Source organism: Copadichromis virginalis, linkage group LG1 (assembly GCF_057382275.1).
Source record: "Copadichromis virginalis isolate Kocher_CV1m ecotype Utaka linkage group LG1, C_Virginalis_male_GT1.1, whole genome shotgun sequence".
NCBI classification, from domain to species: Eukaryota; Metazoa; Chordata; class Actinopteri; order Cichliformes; family Cichlidae; genus Copadichromis; species Copadichromis virginalis.
In genome coordinates, this window is record NC_140618.1 from 20,832,444 (window position 1) to 20,852,841 (window position 20,398).

At 38.3% G+C, this 20,398-nt stretch overlaps 1 protein-coding gene across 7 annotated transcripts in view; it reads left to right on the forward strand.

Annotated features, from left to right (window-relative positions):
* tead1b (TEA domain family member 1b) overlaps nt 1-20,398 on the forward strand; it is a 50,285-nt gene that overhangs the window by 27,487 nt on the left and 2,400 nt on the right. Inside the window, exons 4-14 of one of the 7 annotated variants that reach the window (XM_085454128.1) lie at nt 7,133-7,197; nt 9,051-9,113; nt 9,204-9,266; nt 11,964-11,975; nt 12,853-12,984; nt 13,275-13,321; nt 13,427-13,488; nt 13,940-14,064; nt 15,276-15,449; nt 17,889-18,029; nt 18,133-18,285. In XM_085454128.1, the coding sequence (XP_085310254.1) occupies nt 7,133-7,197; nt 9,051-9,113; nt 9,204-9,266; nt 11,964-11,975; nt 12,853-12,984; nt 13,275-13,321; nt 13,427-13,488; nt 13,940-14,064; nt 15,276-15,449; nt 17,889-18,029; nt 18,133-18,285 (1,037 nt within the window). Of the gene's footprint in view, nt 1-7,132; nt 7,198-9,050; nt 9,267-11,963; nt 11,976-12,852; nt 12,985-13,274; nt 13,322-13,426; nt 13,489-13,939; nt 14,065-15,275; nt 15,450-17,888; nt 18,030-18,132; nt 18,286-20,398 lie in introns of all 7 variants that reach the window. The other 6 variants (XM_085454111.1, XM_085454136.1, XM_085454141.1 and 3 more) reach the window with 6 other exon arrangements.

A 20,398-nucleotide genomic window follows, 5' to 3' on the forward strand; every position in this document is an offset into this window, starting at 1 on the left:
TGAATTGAGTTGTTTCCTGTGAATATGGGTGGAACACCCGTGTTCATGTGAGGCCAGCACTGAAAAAGCCTGTGAGAGTTTTATGAGAGAATTTAGAGACTGCTATGTGTAAATTATAGTATGTTAAGAGACTGCCATAATAATCGCCTTCCACTGGATCAAGAAAGTGTTAATTTCAAACAAGTTCAAATCCAGAGCATAACAAAAATACATTGCGTATACTACAACAATAACACCTTTTATTTGTGTGCAGTGTACTTCCTGTTACATAATTAGTGAGTAAATAAAACGCATACATGGAGTGTCAGTTTATGAGAAGATGAAGCTTAAAGCTTTCCATTTTCGCCCACAGGCACTGGGATGGTTTGTGTTTGTGAGACAGTGCGAGTGTGTAGGAGGAGGAGAGATTTCTATTGTGTCACAGAGAATGGCAGTAGTGTTTGCGATCATTGTGGCGTCACGCATGCAGTGTCTGGCCTTGAAGTCTTTCTTATGGACTCGCACTGCCAGTCTGAGAGCCTAACAATGCAGGGAGGGAAAGCACTTGTACAAGCAGCTGGTGGACTGGAGTCAGATGTTATGATGAGCTGATATTATCTTCTGTCTTCTACAAGAGACTTCATAGCTGAAAAGGCTCGACTGCAGCAGAGCTGTGACCTGGATTGTTATCAAATGGACAGGAATAAACTTGTAAATGTTGGTGCAACACTTTCCTCAGGAAACACCTGCCAGGTCTGGCCAGCTGCAGGCATTTTATATTTAGTTGTAATTGTTTAAGCTTACATAACTGACGTATTGTGTTCTTGCCATAACAGTTGCGTGTGATTTTTGTTCCTTTGAGATTATTTATCGCAGAGGTTGTGTGCCTAGTCTTTGACCTCTCGCTAAGGGCTAACATAATGCTAAACTGATAGCATGCTGTTTCCCCTGCAAAAAGGGCACTGTCAATTATTCTTTGAAGTCTCAGGTTCTCCTTCAGTTGGCAAGCTGTGGTTTCCCATTGATATTTCAAGTAAAAGGCTTCCTGCCCCTGCCTACTATTCCCAAAACCTGGGACGAATGCCTTCATATTGTTGGTTTAGTCTATTATGATGCTAATGTCTGCCTGAGACCCTTGAGTCATCTATCACAGATGACAGGAAATCTGGGGCCTTTGTGTTGGCTCACGACACAGGCGCACACACGTGCACATAAGGAAACAAACACGACTGCGTAGAAGTCTAAATAACTAACTAATCCAAAAAGCTAATGGAAAGATTTATAGCTTGTCAGTAATAAGAGGTGCATTGAATGATGCAGTTAGTGCAGCTAATTATTTTCATTCATTAATCATTTGGTCAAATACGCCCAAGCCTTTTTCACAAAAGGTACAAGATTTTACCAGATGTCTTATTTCACCAACCGCTAATGTAAACAGTAATTATGAGACAATTAAAAGCTGTCAACAGATGCTATTGATTAGTAATTCTGTGTTCGGTTTATTGCTGATCAACTAGTTGTTCTTGCGCTAAGTCTACCTTTCAAAAGCTGTGAAGCATCTTAAATAATTGTCCAACAAGAAAAAGTGCGTACAGATCCACTGAGAGATGATTTCAGTGTTATTAATATGGCCTCTGCTAATTTACAGCCTTAATCTATGTTATTAATGTAGCTTCGTAATGTGCTGGTCAGTACTGTGTGTTGCCTTCTGTTCTGTGAGGCTGCCTGGTCAAGGCCTAGCTAAACACAGACAGTCGAGTGGTAGAAGTCACACACATGTGGGCAGTCTGCCGACTGCTTCTCTGCCAAGCCCGCCGCTGTTTCATGGCAAAGTGCTGGGCCAGATGTGACTGTGGTTGTGCCTCCATGAGAGAGGGGGGAAAGTGCTGTTACAGGAAATGAAAGCTTTTAAAAAGAGGAAGGGGAAAAAACTCACAAAGAGCTGTAAACTATTGTTCTTGCTCCTCGGGAGGTTGCAATCGAGCCAGGTAAAAATGTTTAATATGCCATTACTAAAATTAGCTTGGTATTTTTGTTACACAGGTTAATAAAGGTTATGGTAATATATTCAATGACAAACCTTCATGTTTATTTGCCAGTGAAGATTCAGCACTGCTGTACTTATGATTGCCACTGAACATTTATCACGTGGAATTCTACTATGTTTAGACATAAGGATTTTTTTTTTTTTGGTTTGGTTTGATAGGATGGGTTAAAGACAAATGTTAGTTGAAAAATGAATTTTAGCTGAGGAACTGTCTTACTCCTTAAATTAGGTCTGCATCTCATTCTGCATTGCATTTATATCAATAATCCTAATTCCTTTAACCTTACGATTTGAAGAAAAGCTTTTCAAATATTCTTCAAACAATTGGTCAGTTCACCACTCCAGTCACTTGACAGGAAATTAACTTGCCACTGTTTTGGTAAATTAATTATGCATTTATAGTCAGAAGGAAAGCTCAGCTTGAGCAGTTTGGAGGCAAAGTAAGAGATAAGGTTGAGATACTTTGGACATGTGCAGATGTCACTTAAGTGTTGGTGATCCACCAGTATCCAGCTCTCTGAAGCAGCAAGACCGGTTTTTATTGTCTGTTCCTTTAGAACTCAAGCTTTTCTATAGACTTTCATTTTTAAATATGATGTTTGGATTTCAAGTGCTGTGAATGACATTCTAGAAGTGTCTGTAAATACTGCTTTGTTCAGTGGGATAAAAGAATGCAAAGCCTGAAATGTGCATATACAAATTCATTCATGTTCTTCTATGAGGCACTTTGTATCAAAAGGCTGAAGGAGGGAATCGATTTTTATTATTTTTTCTATGAAATAATGTAACAAAAAGCCACATAGTGCCTCTTCCAGCTCTTACATTTGATCTGACTAATGCTCGAAATCTGTTATTCTCAGTTTTACACACACACACACACAGAAGCACAACTTTATTAGTACAGGACATAACTGCTTTTGGCTAGAGTTAATAGTGAAGATAACAAGACGTTATCGGCCAGAATCTTAGTGTTTGTGTCTTTGATGGTCGTGCTCGTTGTGGACCTTTCTTTAAATGTCAAGACACTGGTTTCATTAACCCCACAGATATCAACCTCAGATAATGGCATATCAATATGTTTGCCTGTGTCAAAGCTCACTCTTTCTAAAGCTAATCAGAGCTAATCTAGTGAGACACAGAGGACAGTGCTTTATGAAGTGTGTTCAGTTTCTTAAACTGCTATATTCGTCATGTGATTGGTTTTAACATTCGACCATACAACAGTTTAAATAATTATTTAAAATATTAAATATAAGGGAATTTGGTTATATGATTTCTTCTACTGAAAAATAGTAAATTTCATATCTTTTTGGCCAGAACTGTAACTGGTATGCAACTGAGTTAAACATTTTCACAAATAAAAAATTATTTTTTTTTTAGTTTTCTGTAAAGTTAATACATTAAATGAAAGACAAACAACAATATATCAGGGCAGAATTTAAGTTTTAGTTTCACAAATAATTCTGGGCTCATTCATTTTAACCACAATTACTGTTATTACGGTTGTAAAGTTTAAGTCTTTAAATGTTGATTTAAAAAGTGGCAGTTTTATTGCTTTTTCTGAGGTTGGTTCGTAGTGGACTGTGATAATGCACCCCATTGTTATTCACAAAAGAGGGAGTCTATCCGAAGGTTCTTGGAGAAAGGTTGCTGAGCGCCAAATTGGATTTCTGACGGAACGAGGAATCAGCTACTTGGGGACGATCCAGAGAAAGTTGAGCCGCCATCTCTTTGTGGGGCTTCTGCTGGAGTGCCATTCATATGTGTCAGATCCTCCAGAGTCATTCAGATTCAGAGGGAAGGTTCACTCTGACCAGTTTTAGGGCTCCAGCTGCTGAACAGAACAAATCTGCTCAGGGGTAATGCTATAAATATTTAATCCTTTTGCCATTCTGCTTTTTTACTTTGATTGACAGAAACACCCCATAAAGAGTTAATTTCCTTAGCCCTCTCGCAGCTTTGCTACAAGGCCTTTACTTAAGCCTTAGAGGCTCACTCTCAAAACTCATAATGCTAAGAACAAAAAGACAGGAATCCATACAGACAAAAAGATCTCCACCTCTGGGTATTTCCAGAGTCCTATCAATAATATTTGTAAAATCATTAGGCTGATTTAAAAACTAAAAAAAAAGAAAATCCTACACAATAACTACAAGGTTCACATCTTAAATAAAATTTATTGTTTATCTTCAAATCTGGCATAAAAGAAATGTAAGCAGATGTTTTAAGTATTACATTTTCTAACCTGTGTATGTAAATTAACAGTGCCCATTGGAGATGGGTGCTTGAAAGCAGAAGAATCAAGAGGGAGTCTTTATTGCCTTTACTTCCCTTAATGCATGTGAACTCAGTGCAAATTAAATTAACATAACAGGACTTCAGTTAAACAGTTTATTAGCTTTGTAAAGTGGATTTACCAAATCAATGTTAGTGCTGTAAATTATTGGATCAGCATATCCTCAACCTAAAAACCCCACAAATTTTAATTTGCTTCAAACATTAGTCTTTTTTTCTCCTGTGGAAAGCATTTTTTCTTTATTTTGTGGAAAATATTGCACCTGGTGAAATTCAGGCATGAAAGCAGAGCTGCATCCAAAATGTTTTTAGTCCTAAATGTGGACGGGTCACTTTTTTTTTTCTTCTTTTTTTTTTTAAACAATTGTTTTGCAGCACAAACACAAGCAAGAAAAAAAAAAAGAACGCAGACTAGCCAGGGCCCACTGAGCTTTTTTTCCAGCCTGGTGAAAAGAATGAATAATTCAACAGTAAGCAAGCTTTCAGCTGGTCATTTGTGTGCTTTGATCTGGGAATCAGGAGTTTGCATGAATGCCTGTATTGTCATGTTGTGCTGCCACAGTGTGTGAATTATTGAAAATAGTGCAGGTCCCTGCTTTATCTGATAAAGTTTACACGGCAGGCACACTGGATAGACACGATGGATGTGTAAATCCCTAGATGTTGTTAATGTGTAGAGTGAGGTCACACAGCAAGGGTTATTTGGGCCTCTGCTGCAAAAGTGTTCAGTGTGAAAAGAACTTCAGGGTCAAGCAACAAACTACAGGTTGACATCACAAGCTTCTCTTTGCACCAAAATGTGAAGGTGTGGCACAGAGATGGGTATTTTAAAGTGTTAAAGAGCTCTGGTTGCTGAATAGTATGTTTTTCTTTCTATTTAAACTTACAAAGCTGGGTCTCTTACTGTATTATTCAAGAGGCTATACAATGCTATATGATAAGCCAGTTTTAGTCATTCATTTCAACTTCCGATTAATTCATATATAAACTTTTAGTTTAAAAAGGTATGATTGATAATAATTGATAACTAAATGGTGGAGCTAAAACATTAGTGATTAGTCTATTATTACATATTAAACTATAGCAAAAGCAGTTGTTAAATGATTTAATTAGTTTTCTTTTTAGCCAAAATGGTTTTTAAAAAAAATCACAAAATATTTTATCTAAGAAGTTTTTAATCAATCAGAATCAGACTACTTAATTATTCTCAGAGAAAATCACATCGTCACAGTTGCTCCGTGACAGAAAGAATGATAGCAACAAGTTAAAGAACCATATTAAATATTAAGATATGGAAATGAAATGGCAATACAAGACAACAGAACAAAACTTTTAAATGAGTTGTGTGAAGTTGTGATTTAAAAAAAAAAAAAAAAAAAAGATCTTCTGTATCAAGCATAAATTAATTAATTTGTAAAACCAGTTAGTCATTCTTAGTCTTGTAATTCAAACTTTCCAAATGAATTAATTGTTATTATTGTTATTTAATTGTTGATGCCTTTCAAAATAAGACTTTCGCTTTGTCATTACAGATAGGTAGAAAAATATCTTTCACTAACCTTCACGATGTGGCTTTGTCTCAACTTTAAACCTCTAAGATTGACACTTGTGCGCCATCACATTTTGAAGCCTCCTGTGCGTTGCTCTTAACAAATTGGCTTCCCTCCCTAATTCGCTTAGATACGGCTGATTAGCACATCTGCAGAATGCTGCGGTCTATTGTGTCATAACAAAAGTAAGACCTTTAATTGATAATGGAAGAAAGGTAGAAAAATGTTTCATTATATTGAGGGTTCGTTGAATTTCATAGAGAACTACAGCAAATCCATGGCATTGGTTAGTTACAGCTGGACACATAATTAGAGTGCCTCCTTACCTATAATTTGTGTAATAGTTTTGGTTGGCGGCATGTTATTACCATATGAAAGGGCTAAGCAGGGGTCATGTGCATTGCGACAGCAATTAGAGCAGAGCTGAGGGCAGAAGAATGTTTGGGGCTGTTGTTAATTGGAAATCTCTACAAAGCTATGCTTCAATTATAATTTAGTCAGAGCAGCACTGTTTTAAGCCCAATGTATTCAGTTGCCATTATTTTCTGTAATAGTATGAACAGCCAGGCCTGTTTCCTTTCAAAGCATGAGGCTTTGAAGAGAATGAGATTGAATTAGATTAATTTTAAAGGCCTTGGTGCTGCCGCTGTGAGTTTTCTTTATTCATGCTAATGTCATACGATGTTGCCATAGAAAAACTGGATGGGGTTTGTTTAGGAGGTACACATACTCTTATATTTAGAGTTACAACCATAAGTTATTTTATTCTTATCTATGAATTTAGGTATACATCCATCAGATTGACATTTTCATAAATTTTTCTATTTTCAGAAGTACAATACCGTGGTTTTTAAGAGTATTAGCTGCATTTATTAAACAGTGGCACGTATTCTTCAGTAATTATGCAGATACAGAGGATAGATTTGAACAACTGTGTGAAGTACAGAAATCTCCAATCCACCCCACTATAAAAAAAATAAATTAAAGAAAGCCCGGGGAAGTGTGTGTTTCCTAAAGAGGTAGTTTTAATTATAAACTGCTACTTTTTTTTTTTTTTTTTTTTGCTTGTGATTGATCTGAGTGTTTGGTTTTTGCCAAAACCTAAATTCAAATCTATTTTTTAATAAGCATGTTTGTGTTTGATTGTTGAAAAACTAAAATCAGAAGCAACCAAATTCTACAGATAAGTGTTCAGACTGCAGAAATTTATACTTCTTGTTGGTTTTTATCTACATTGCTCTTCATTTTCTGGTTTCTCCAGGTCGAAATGAGCTGATAGCGAGATACATCAAGCTCCGGACCGGCAAGACGAGGACGAGAAAGCAGGTTAGACGAGACGTCTCTGTTACATAAGTGTCAGAGGGCTGTCAAATCTGAATGTGTGCACACTGCTGCCTTTGTTTTAGAGGAACAAAGTAAGACAGAGAATAAGGCTATGCTAACTGTCAATAAGATTTCTAGGGCTGACAAAGATCCCCTGTCTCCCTGTCACTGCTGTGTTGCAAGAAGAGATTATTACGTTTTCACACTATGCATCTAAATGTAGGCAAATATATAAATAATATATAGGTTTTCTACACTGCTTATGGGTTGTGGAAGCAGGTATTATCTGAGCTGTCACAGGAGGAGAGGCAGGGGTACACCCTGGAGGAGTTGCCAGTTTATCATAGAGACAGACAACCACACACTTTCAGATCCATAAAGTCAATTCAAGATCACCAATTAACTCACCATGCATGGCTCTGGGCTGTGGGATCAAGCTGGAATAATCAGCAGAAACCAACCACATGCAAACTCAAAATCACAACAAAAAAAGGCCCAAACTGAACCGTTTTTATGCGATTGTCTGCTAACTATTTCACCACTGTGCTTCTTATTTTTTGGTTATTGGGTTAACACATTTGCTTGGCAATTGAAAATGTAGTAGTACTGTCAAATTCCATTTGAGGTTTCATCAGAGCGTCTGTTGTAAAAACTCTGCCCAGTCAAATAAGCAGACTTAACCACTGTGGTGAGCACTTGTGCTAAAAGTAACTTAGTAGTAGTACTAGTGGCCTTATTTCTACCAATCTCTACACGATATTGAATAGTTTTAATGGTGCTTTAGTGACTCTACGAAGCCCCTGATCTTCCCTCTAAACAGGAACTTCCCTGCATGACTACTGACTTGAATGACAGTGATAAACAAGTCAGTGTTTACAATGACATTCGATCACTGTGTGTGAATTGATCAGTCTGGACCAGAAAGGTGTGGTTTGTCTCCTGTGTCTCATCTTCTTGGCACAGAATTGGACAAAAAGAGGGTTGTTTGCGCCGAGCAATACCAATAAACACGCATGATGTTACTTTAAATATCATGTACAGCATGAAAGTAATTGATTTAGTTATTAACATGGCACCAACAGCAATATTGATCATTTTTCTCACCAGCTCCAGCTTGTTTTATTGCAACTAAATTGAATATATATGGACTAATTGATGTGAATGTAATTCTTCCATCGAAGGAACTAAAACCCCTGAAGGTTTAGCTCTTTTGCTTCAGAAATTATAAAAAATGAGGGATGACTGTGATCAACTGATTGACTAACATTTACAGCTCCAGTTTAAGCACCAACTCATGTAAAAGATTGTGAATAATGTAAAGACTTCTCAGCTAACCAAACACTTTCCTGTTAAATCACTCCCTTGTTGGGGTACTCAGCTTGGGTTTCATTTGCATGAAAAGTGCCAGAGGAGAATGTAAATCTACCTCTCAAACCTGTCATCAGCTCACATTAGGTCTCTTTCAGACGGCTACTGATGAATGTTTCATTTGAGAGTATAAAATCATTTTGAACTGTATAGACATCGTAGATAAACTTGGCCAGTGAAATGCCTTTCGCAGCTCCCACAAGGATACTAGACTAGCCGATTTTCATTCAGCACACAGCAGATCACATCTGTGTGCTCTTAATGTGTGCTAAAGGGGCCTGCATCCTCCTTAATCAGTTCACTTAAGTGACGACAACACAGCATAACGCTTTATTGGCTGTTAGCTTGGTGTGTGGTTTGAAGATGCTTCTGTTATACACCTTATCTTCTTGAAGTGTTTTTAAACAAAGACATGTGTGATCCACTTTGTACTTTTTTGGGTTTTCCTGTTTTTTTATTTTCCTTTTTCTCTTTTTTTTTAAATGGAGGTGTCTAGTCACATACAGGTCTTAGCAAGAAAGAAAGTTCGAGAAATCCAAGCTGCCATTAAGGTACGTCTGGCTTTGCCCAGTTGCAGGGGGCTTTTCATTGCCATGGTTACAGGCTCTTCCTTTGTTTTCCTCCCCTCCCCTACTCCGCAGGTGTCTAGTCACATTCAGGTTCTTGCCAGAAGGAAATCTCGTGAGTTTCAGTCCAAGCTAAAGGTATGCGCTTTTCTGCTTTTGGGCTTGTTTGGTTGCTGTGCATCTTAACTTTCTGTTTCCTGTAGAGACAGAGTGAATGCTTGATCCTCTGATTCCCCCCATAACCCAAATCCTCTGCTTTTCTGTTCAGCCCTTCTAATCTCACTTACTCACTTTCTTGACCATCTCTCACTCGTTCTAACCCAAACATGCTGTCACTGTCCTGTCTGCTTGGTTTCAATGACATTAATTCTTTCATCACCAGCCTTTGCTTTGAGAGCAGCTGCACAAAATAACCGTGATCTTGTATAAATATATAAAGACATGCTTTTGCGATTTAAATTAACAAAAAATAGTCCGACATATGGATCCTACATGTTTAATCTTTTATTAGTCATGAGCCTGACCAGAACTGGATTTTTCTAGGTAATTTTGCTGAAATTGAAAAAGTTTTTAAAAATAAATAAATAAAATTAATTAAAACTACATTTCTTAGCCAGTACATACAAAGCATAAAATACACAAAGAAACACAGACTTGTCTCCAAACACTCGTAAGTACTTTACAGTTTCACTGGTGTGAAACACTAGAGTGGGACATCAACCGGATAACGAAGATTTGCCTTTAAAGTAAAGAGTTGCACCATTCTGCTGCAACCAATACATTTAAACAGGCACAACTTTTAAAATGAAGGCGAACTTTCTTCATGTCTAGTCTGCATCGCACTTGTTACAGTTTCACTACGACTTGGGGAGTAGGTGGCAAGCGTTTATAGAAAAGTTGACCATACAGCCTGCAGGTGACTGCAGCAATGCCTTCTAGCAATCAAAGCAATTACAAGGAGATTTTTGGTGCAACACTATATAGCTATTTGCAGCCAATTTGTACTAGCTGCCAGCAACTTCCATCAACCACTTGCTAGCAGTTGAGGAATATACATGTTTTCTTAGTGACTAGTGTCTAGGCCTGTGTGACTAGAGCCTAGCTTTGAGCTAAAAGCTAACAAACAAACAGTGGAAATGTTCACCGTCTGGAATTTCAAACTAGGAATTTCAAACTTGTCGCCGCATGTATAAGGTAGTCCGGGTAATCATTAACATATGTACCAAATTTGATTAAATTTGAGTGATTTTGGATGTAAATGAAAATGTGGTGAAATGAAAAGGAATGAATCCTTTTCATTTCACCACATTTTCATAGAAAACTACATAAAATCTGTGGAAATCCATCCTGCATCAACGTTTGTAGATTGATTAATATTTTGTTCAAAGAGCCGATGTGTTACTGTGTCTTTATGTAATGACAAATTCTGTAGTAGTGCAACAACACATACTCCGTACTAGGTCATAATAACAATGGTCTGCCCTTTTTTTTTTTTTTTTGATGGGGGGCTGGTCAGGCTCAAATTTTCCTCTATTAAAGTCTAAATCAAAGTGTGTGCATGTTGGGAAGCATGCTGGCATTGGCTGTTTTGGTGAGTGGCTGGAAGCTGAAGCTGCGGGGAAATGGGTCTGCTTACATCTCTTACTAAGCAGACTTTATTTTTAAAAAAAGGCAGCATGGCAAAGGGGGCGGGAGTCCGTGTTTTAAAAAATGAAGAAGAGATTACACCTCTGCTTCCTTTGACAATGTAACCCAACTTTTCCTCACCGTCAAAGACTCAGTGGTGCACATTCAGAGCAGAGAATGGCAGTGAAGCTGGCTGTTTCTGAAATCCCCCCCCCCCCCCCCCTGCTTTCTTGTTCTCCCTTCAATCTGTTGATAACTCCAGGCTCTCACAATGCCATGGCTGTCAGTCGCTTTCCTTCCTCCCAGTTCAGATGTCGTCATTTCAGAACGTTCTCGTCAGTTGTTTCAGAAATAGTGAAATCTGTTAAAATCGCTGAAGAAAGCTTTTCAGAATGGCACATTAAAATGGGAGAAGAGCATTGTGAAAGAAGTAATCTTGAATAATACTGACCTGTAATTTAAGGTATTTTATGAAGTAATGCTTGTATATCAAAGGACACTCCACCCATGTGCCATTTTCTTCTTTTCTTGGGGAGCCGACTATACGTTTTGACTTTCACACTTTGCTCCACTCCCAGTATTCAACACGAATTAATGACCCCTCATTAATCTGTGTGTGTGTGTGTGTGTGTGTGTGTGTGTGTGTGTGTGTGTGTGTGTGTGTATGCGCGCGCGTTTACACTGAGAGACAGAGTCAGACAGGCAGCTAGCCACATGAATGCCTGTTCTTTCAGGGGCACAGGCGGCTGTCTGAAGAAAAACAGACAGCTTTTGTATGAATCCCTGTCTTTTCTCATTTAAAGCAAATTAGAGTTCATTGGTGAAGAGAAATACAAGTGTGCCCTTCATTCTGGGGGGCATCAAAACCTGCTGCTTCTCGTCCTGTCTATGGCATTTTAGTATAATTGCAGTCATTACGTTAGTGTTCCCTTGTTTTGTCTTGAGTGATGACTACTGATCAGATTGTGAAAATAGAGCGTAAGACTTTCTCCACATGATTTGTAAATACAAATTTCATAATTCTTTGTGATTAAGTGTTAGTTACACATCTGTGCATGTATTGTGTAAAGAAGAGCAGATATTTACTTTGTTGTGTTTTACCGATATTTAAAGGTGTATTGCTGATATATTTTTTCACACATAGCTCTTGAATTAACTGCAGTGTTTGAATTGCAATTTTCCAATAAAACCTTGTTTGTTTGCATTTAGGTTACAAATATGGTGAGTATTTTGTTTTCTGCTTGTGACACCGTGTCTGCTTCAGTTAGGACCTGCCTTGCCCTTCAGCTTCTAGTTTTGCATTTCCGCTCCTGCCACAGTAACACAACACCGGCTGGCAGTGTTCATTGGTGTCCGTGTGTCATCATGCTACGAGCATACTGTAGCTTGACTCTGCTCCGTCAGCATGTACTGCCAACATGCTTACCTGTAGCTTCTGCCACCAGTGAGTCTGCATGGGTTTGCCAGTGTGTATGGGTGCAGTCTGCTGCAGTATGAGACGTTTAGCATTATTTGATGAAAACACTTCGGCCAAAGTAGCGGAAAGTATGTAGTATGTAATACAGGTTTTCCCTGTATTTCACAATAAAATCCCTAAAATTTCAAAAACCTCTTTTACAAAGATTAAAGAAAAGGAACTGACTAGAGTTGTGAAAAAAACAACAAACAACAACAACAAAAAAACTATTAACCAAGTGGGATTTGTGTCCTTCAGTTTTAGTTGAAAAATTCTTTGTGTTTAGACGTGATGTGTTTTGACATGCACACAAATGCAGCCTTGATGGAAAGCACTTCTGAATGAGTTTTTAAAAAACTAGATTAGTCAACAGGCAAACTTTCATTTAAGTGCATACCACTGCTAGCTACGGTATATTGGAATTCAGTCAGCACATAACTTTAAAAAAATAATGAAATAAAGCCTGCATGTAGCATAGAAATGCCAGTGCTGCTTCTTTTAACCTGCTTGCTTTTCGCTGTTGTGAGAGAGGTCAGCCGTGCTTTCAGTGTGTTGTTTAGAGTCTCGTTTGTGCTACCTCTGCAACACACCCCTCCTCTCCCTTCTGTGCGAGTGCTAAGCCTTTTGTGACTGCTGTTAAAGGACCAAGCCGTGAAGGACAAAGCCCTCCAGAGCATGGCCTCCATGTCCTCAGCTCAGATCGTCTCTGCCACGGCTATTCACAACAAGCTCGGCCTGCCAGGCATCCCTCGCCCAGCCTTCCCTGGAGCAGGGGTAAGAGCCTTGCCGGCACCCCGCTATTGATCCATCCTGTCCAGCTTCACCCAGGGCACCGATAGGACCAACCACACCAAAAACCCAGGCCAAATCACATTACACACCACAGCTTTGCACAACTGCCCCTATCAGATAAGCACATGATCAAAAGGAGTGGTAGTCAAGATAACTACATACACTGAACATGGAGCTCAGAGCCATTCTGATCTTGTCACTAACAGCTGCTCACAATTGGATGTTCTTTGTTGCTTGTTCTTTCTTGTCTATTTATACATCTAATTCTGTAGTTATGGCAGGGTATGATTTCAGCTGGTCAGCCAGGATCATCGCAAGAGTAAGTTTTAAACCTTGAACCAACTTTTTCAGGAAATAAATAAATGCTCTTTAAACAAAAAGGAAACCATTTTTTGCCTAATGACTGTTGGTTTTTTTGTTCCAGTATTAAGCCTTTCACCCAGCAACCCTATCCCATCCAGCCAGCAGTCACGACAGCAATTTCAAGTGAGACTTTACCTAATTATAAAACATGCAACATTCAAAGATGAACTTTGTAACTTGTTTTTCAAATGTCTTTTCAGATATCTCGACCCTAATTCCTTAATCCAATAAAAATGTAATATCTGTGGTACACTGTCATTATTTCTGTTTTGAAATATTTTGAAATATCTTTTAAATTCACCACAGAATTTTTTTTGTCTATAAAAAAAATTAAATTGGGAGATGTCTCCTTAGAGATGAATGAAATATTATAGAGCATGCATTTCCTTCCAAATCAAGCACGTCAGATTTCTGTGAATCTGCACTAAGATATTAAATTAATTTTCTTGTCATAAACAAACCTGATGAAATGAGGTTAATGTGAACTAGTGTTTCAGAAAGAACATGCACATGCTCTGCTGGGAAAACAACCAGCAGAACAGATGAATATTTTGTTGTTCTGGTGTTTCTGCAGGTTTCGAGCCCACAGCAGCTCCAGCACCCACGGCGCCAGCATGGCAGGGCCGCTCCATCGGTACATCTAAACTCAGACTGGTGGAGTTCTCTGCCTTCCTAGAGCAGCAGAGAGACCCAGACTCTGTGAGTGAAAGCATTATACCAAAGCATGAAATTTCACTATCTCTTGGTGTTCATTCCCACCTCTTATCACCCAGTCCTTTCCTCTATGAATACACTGGGACATTTTCCCAGGCAGAGAGTCAGCTGAGAAGAGGCCAAAACAAGCTGAGAGGGGCAAAAGGCTGGCTTGATGCAAGGCACGGAGACCTGCAGAAATAATGAATGAATGCATATTAATCAGTTCCTTGTATGTTTTGATTTCTTTAACAATATGTTTGTTTTTCATTTTAGTGAATAGTCTTTTGCATTGATAACACAGGAACAGCCTTTAATCTTAAATGCAACTTGAGGCTTAAAAATATTGCATTTGCACTCGGGGCTGTGTGCCGGAGACGCCATTCTGTGAGCTTTTACACTGAAGTGCAGCAGAGTTTCAGACGGTCACAAAGAGGGCAACAAACCTTTGAAAACAAAATGTTTTTTCTGTGATTCGCTGCTCCTCTTTCATCTACTTTTGGCTCTCCATCACAGGTTTGAGGTTTAACTGGCCCTAATTTTTATTCACATTGTCAAACCAAATTCAGATATTTTCATTTAAAAGTTTAAAAAATTGACCAAATCAAATAGGGAAGAAATGACCAAAGCACTTTTGTTTTGTATTATCATTTTAACTTGGCTGAGGTAGAAACATTTTTAGATTTTCATGTGAGGAAAGGTGGTAAGATTGTCTACGAAAAATGTTTTTGTTTAGAAAATACATCGTTTTGCACAGTTGCTCAATCATAATTTGTGGCTGAAGCAGCTTTGTTTAATACAAATGAGGGGATCAGTTTATTTTGAGGGTTAGTGAAACATAAATGTTATTACCTCATTTGTATGTCATAAAACAGGAAAGTTGCTCAAAACTATTTCGAGTGACTAATAAAAAAGCGATGTTGCAGAGAGTTGTTTCTCATCCCAGTGCATTATCAGTCTAATCCTGGCTACCAGTTGCTTATTGCGATGATTACTTCAGGACTGGCACATCAGATCTGGCTTATTTTGCTTCAGTAAACTCTTCTGTGCTGATGACTTTGTGAATATTGATACGCGCTCCTTTTGCATGGGTTTTTTCGCACACTATTATTGAGTTCACGCTGCAAAACAAAAGAATCCGACTTTAAATAGTTTCATCTTTTTTATTTTTTAATACAAGTTTCCATCTGTATTCATTTTTCATTTTACTCTTGCAGTACAACAAACACCTGTTTGTGCACATCGGGCAGACGAATCATTCCTACAGTGACGCCCTGCTGGAGTCGGTGGACATTCGTCAGATCTACGATAAATTTCCAGAAAAGAAAGGCGGACTGAAGGAGCTGTATGCAAAAGGCCCCCAGAATTCCTTCTTCCTTATAAAATTCTGGGTGAGTGTAATTTATAAGCAATGCTGATGAGAAGATGAGTATCTGATAAAAAAAAATGCTTTGTTGCAGCTTGATTAGGCTCTCCATACATAAGTATTAATTTCACTGTAACCTTTTGCGCATTGTGAAAAATTTGATCAAACAATCCTGTTTAGTAACAGTGTGTTCTGCTTCGTGCTTAGTGATTGGGTGTAATCAGTCTACACAGAGAAGATTGCTCTCAATGTTTGCAGAATGCACTCTGCTATATTTGGACTTGCATAGCAGGAGAGCTTTTGATCAAAGCACCCACTAATTCAGTGTAATATCTCCAAACAATGGAGTGACCTGGTTGTGCTCCTAATGGCTGTTTAAACATTGCATGCATTTCCTCCCTGATGCAAAATGCTAACTAGCGGCAGCAAACAAAGTAGGGCCGTATGCACTTGGACCAAGTCCCCTCAAATTCCTTTTGAAGTGACCGACAAATTTAAATTTCAAATGAAAGGCAGAATCTGCACAATAATGAATGTATAACTGCTTTGCTTAATGAAGGAGGAGAATGTTGTAGGAGGACGTCTCCCCTTTTTGTGTCCGTAATGAACAGGATGTTCAGGGCACAGAGAGGCTGCCCTCCACGAGCAGACCCGCTCAACGTTGTAAATCAGTCTTTTAACGTAACTTCATTTAATCCTCTTTAGAATCTTTCTTCCAATATGGGCACATTAACATGCTTATTCAGATGTGGCCGGGATCTTCTCATTTTTTATGCGATATGCACGGCTGGGCTCAGCAGCCCTGATCAGACAGATGTTTGCCGTTTCAGAAAGCTACATGACCGACTGTGCACATCTTACAGTATAAAATGATGTCAAAATGTTTGAATTAATATCTGAACACCATCATAATATTTCTAGTAATGGTTAAAGAGATGTTTTTATTCAAGTGACAAATACAGAGTGGCGTGGTGGTGCCGTTGGGGAAGCACTGTTGCCTCACAACACGAAGGTCCTGAGTTTGAATCCATTGGCCAGCTGTGTAGAGTGTGCATGTTCTCTTTGGGTAATCCGGCTTCTCCCCACAGTCCAAAGACATGCGTGTTGCGTTAATTAGTTAATCTAAATTGGCTCCATGTGTGAATGGTTGCCCCAGCCCCCCCCCAAAAGACCCTGAATTGGAAAATCATAAGGAAATGGATGGATGTAAAGATAAACCTATGGATAAAAATCATCCGTATCTCGTATGAGATATTTATCAGCAGCTGGTAAACATATTCAATCGTCTTGTAACAAAAAAGCTAAATACTTCTTTCAGCAGTTGGTAGAGACCAAAAATGGAGCTAAAAGCACAAATGTTGGACCCCTCTTCTCATTTTCTCGTGTGTGCAGTCAGGGTAAGAGGGAAGAAGAAAAGACGAGGCACTTAACAAAATGAGACATTCTGGTTTCTGGGCAGTCGATTGAATGTGCATGTTGAGAATGCACAATGGAGGAAAAACACGAAGAGCTTTCTGCTTCTCTCTAACTCCTGGAAGTGGTGTATGTAAAAAAAAAAAAGTAATTATTGAATTGTAATCTACTTTTTTACTGCTTAAGAAGAGCAGTTATAGTTTAAATCCAGATAACTTAACATATTTAAAATGTATTATTATATTTTTTTATTGTTGTTATTATTTTAATTTAATTTTCCCAGTGATGCAAGTAGTTTTTATTTCATTCACCTCTGAATAGTTCTTCCATTTCTTATGTCCATGTCGTCCTGGAGTACAGCGCTCTTTATTTTGTCACTGAAGCGCTCCAAACACGTACTTTATTATCTTTAGTTCTAAATGGTAACCTATTTAGAATTGGTATGTGTTTGAACCACATCTCTAATACAGTTAATAATTTCACAGAAATGCCAAAACTGGCTTTAAGATTACTTGGAAACATGGTCATCTTTAAAGTGGCATTTTTCAATTTCATATGCACCATCTTGGCTTTTAATCCTTTAAAATGAAAAAGGTATTGGTAAAAAAAATGTTTTTAAAATCTTATAGGTGTGTTTTATTTTAATTTTAATAGTATTTAGAGATCCAGTATTTTTAAACTACTAAACTTTCCATTTTGGTATTAAAATGTCATTAAATGGCACAATTCTTTAAGGGTTTGGATGCATTAAATATTTTAATGTTTGTTCCTTTTCCCTATTGATTTTGATCGGGGCACAAACACGGTTGCCTTCTTCTAAATGTTGCTTCTCAGCCTTATTTTTCTATGAGGATTTTTTTAATCTTATGCAAAAGCAGCAACCCTTTGGACTTTCTGTCAGTACAAGTATTCTTCCAAGCCTTTCATTTCAGTAGAAAACACATTTAAAACTGTTCATCTCTTTTCTTTTAAATGACTTGTACAAAAAGACATTGTAACAAAAAGAAAATGTTCTCTGAAGCTCAGTGTTTGTTGTTTTTCTTTGCCTCAGGCTGACTTAAACTGCAACATTCAAGATGATACCGGATCTTTCTATGGCGTCACCAGTCAGTATGAGAGTCCAGAGAACATGACCATCACATGTTCGACAAAAGTTTGCTCCTTTGGCAAGCAGGTTGTGGAGAAAGTCGAGGTATGAACTAAAATGAGAAGCAGGATTTTTTACTGTACCTCCTGGGGTTTGTTTGTGTGTTTTACATTTCTTATGTGCGCTGCTTGTTCTTCTTTCCCCTCAGACTGAATATGCACGCTTTGAAAATGGACGTTTTGTCTACCGGATAAGTCGATCCCCCATGTGTGAATACATGATCAACTTCATCCATAAGCTAAAACATCTGCCGGAGAAGTATATGATGAACAGTGTGCTGGAGAACTTCACTATCTTATTGGTAATCACCTCACTGACCTGAGTGGGCGACGTCCCTCTCTGGGAGTGTTTTTCTTGCTGCTGTCAGGATGTGCTGGTGGCTCCAGCTGGCTTTAAAAAAAATCTGAGTGGGGGCGGTGGGGGGACTTCACTGGGCCTTGAGATGTGTTCCTCTGCCTGGATTCACATTCCTCTCATTCCACAGGGGATGAAACACAGTGTGAGGACCCTCATTATCTGCAGGGGAAAGGGAGGATAAGAGAGGGCAGGAAACCCTGTTATTGGCATCACATGGGGTCTTAAAGTGTCATTCACCACTGCAGAGAAAGCACCCAGGCCAAGGGGTGTGCAAGCAGCCCCCCTCCCCCAAAAAACCCATCTTAGTGTGTTAATCATTAAATAAACTCATGATTCATGTCAGACTTAATACATGATTATTTTTAAAAGTGTGGCAGTTCTTTTAAGACATATAAGTAGCACAAGACTGGAAGAAGGATCCGAAAATATGTTTCACAGATTGATATAATTTTCTAAGCACATTTGTCTCTTCTGCTTCTTGCTGAATCCTAATGTTGTGTTTTCATTTCTCAGATTTTTCCATTGTGCCCAGTATGAATACAAAGTAACCCTAATAGAGGGAAAATGGTAGCTGCAGCAAATTTTGTGTATTTCTCCCTAAAACATAGGGTTAGTTGGTTTCTTGTTCCATTTTGGCCTGTGCAGAACAAGGGATGGCTCAACACTATGCTCAGGTTTTACTGAAACATGATGTTTCAATTTATGCTACTAGATATTATTAAAATCTGCTCTGCACATTTTCCCCCTTAAATAACATGTTTATATTCAAAGATTAGTTGATATCAGGAATCAAGGTCCAAGAGTTTAGTGTATAAAGTATGCCTGTGCACAAAAGACGTGCATAAATGAATTCCCTTTCATAAGCTGGTATTTAAAGAATGTAGCGTATGTGCTGAGGCATCCAAAGTTCCCTCCATTTCAACACCAGTTGTAGAAAGTTTTCTGTACAGTAAGATGGAAATGGAAAAACGTGAGAGAGACTTCATGAAACATTACTTGTTAGTCAATTTCTGTCAGAATTTTTCAACTCTGCTTTAATGTTTTGGGGGTTTTTTTTTGGATGATAAAGACGAGGATGCTCTGAAATCACTCTCTCTATATTTGATTGGACCCACCTGTAGGTTTGGTGATTCGACACATTTACCTCCTTATGCAAAGCCTATGTAGTGTCATGCCATTTATTTCCATGCAGAATTGCATTAATTCTTCCAGGTCTTGTACTGATGACGGGAGAATTGGTTCTCTGTGAAAAGTCTCCTCCCAGTATGTGCACAAAGATTCTCAACGGGTTCGAGGTCTGGGCTCTGTGGCGGTCCGATCCATGTGTGAAAATCATGTCTAATGTTCCCTGAACCACTTTGTTCACAATTTGAGCCCGATGTTATTGTTATCTTGGAATGTGACCTTTCCAACTGGGAAGTGGTTTTAAACATACAGTAGCTGTGAAGTCTACTGTTGATTTATATATTTTTTTAATCATTTCATGTCACCAAACATGTAAATGATCTCTGATCATTCAAGATATTTTTTTTCCAGCCACATTTCCTCCTCAGAGATGATTGTTCCCCACTGTTGCCCTTCCAGGTTTTAATCGTGCTTATACTAAATTTAAGAAGTAACAGCAATCTCCTCAGTGGTTTTGCTTGATTCAGCTCAGTCATTCGACCCTTCTGAAAGGCAGTAACATCTTTTTGCTGATCACTTAATATCTTTTCCAGTATGATTGTTTAAGAAGTGAGAAGCTGTTCACTGCATCAGACTTAAATAATCTGCTCCCAGCTGAAACATATTAATCACTGCAGTAATTATCCAATGGATACTTTGAAGGCTTTTTTTTTTTTTTTTTTGCATTCGTTGGCTTGACAAAACCTAAAACTATAATCGGAGATGAAGTTGGTTCCATGCATCATATGACTTTTCAACCCAAAATGATTCCTATGAGTTACAGTGAGACATTAACAGATGATGATCCTGATAAAATGGCGATAAAAATCTATAAATAACAGTAAAATCCAGCACAGCTGCCAATGAGACAAAAAAAATGAACGCTGCTAAAA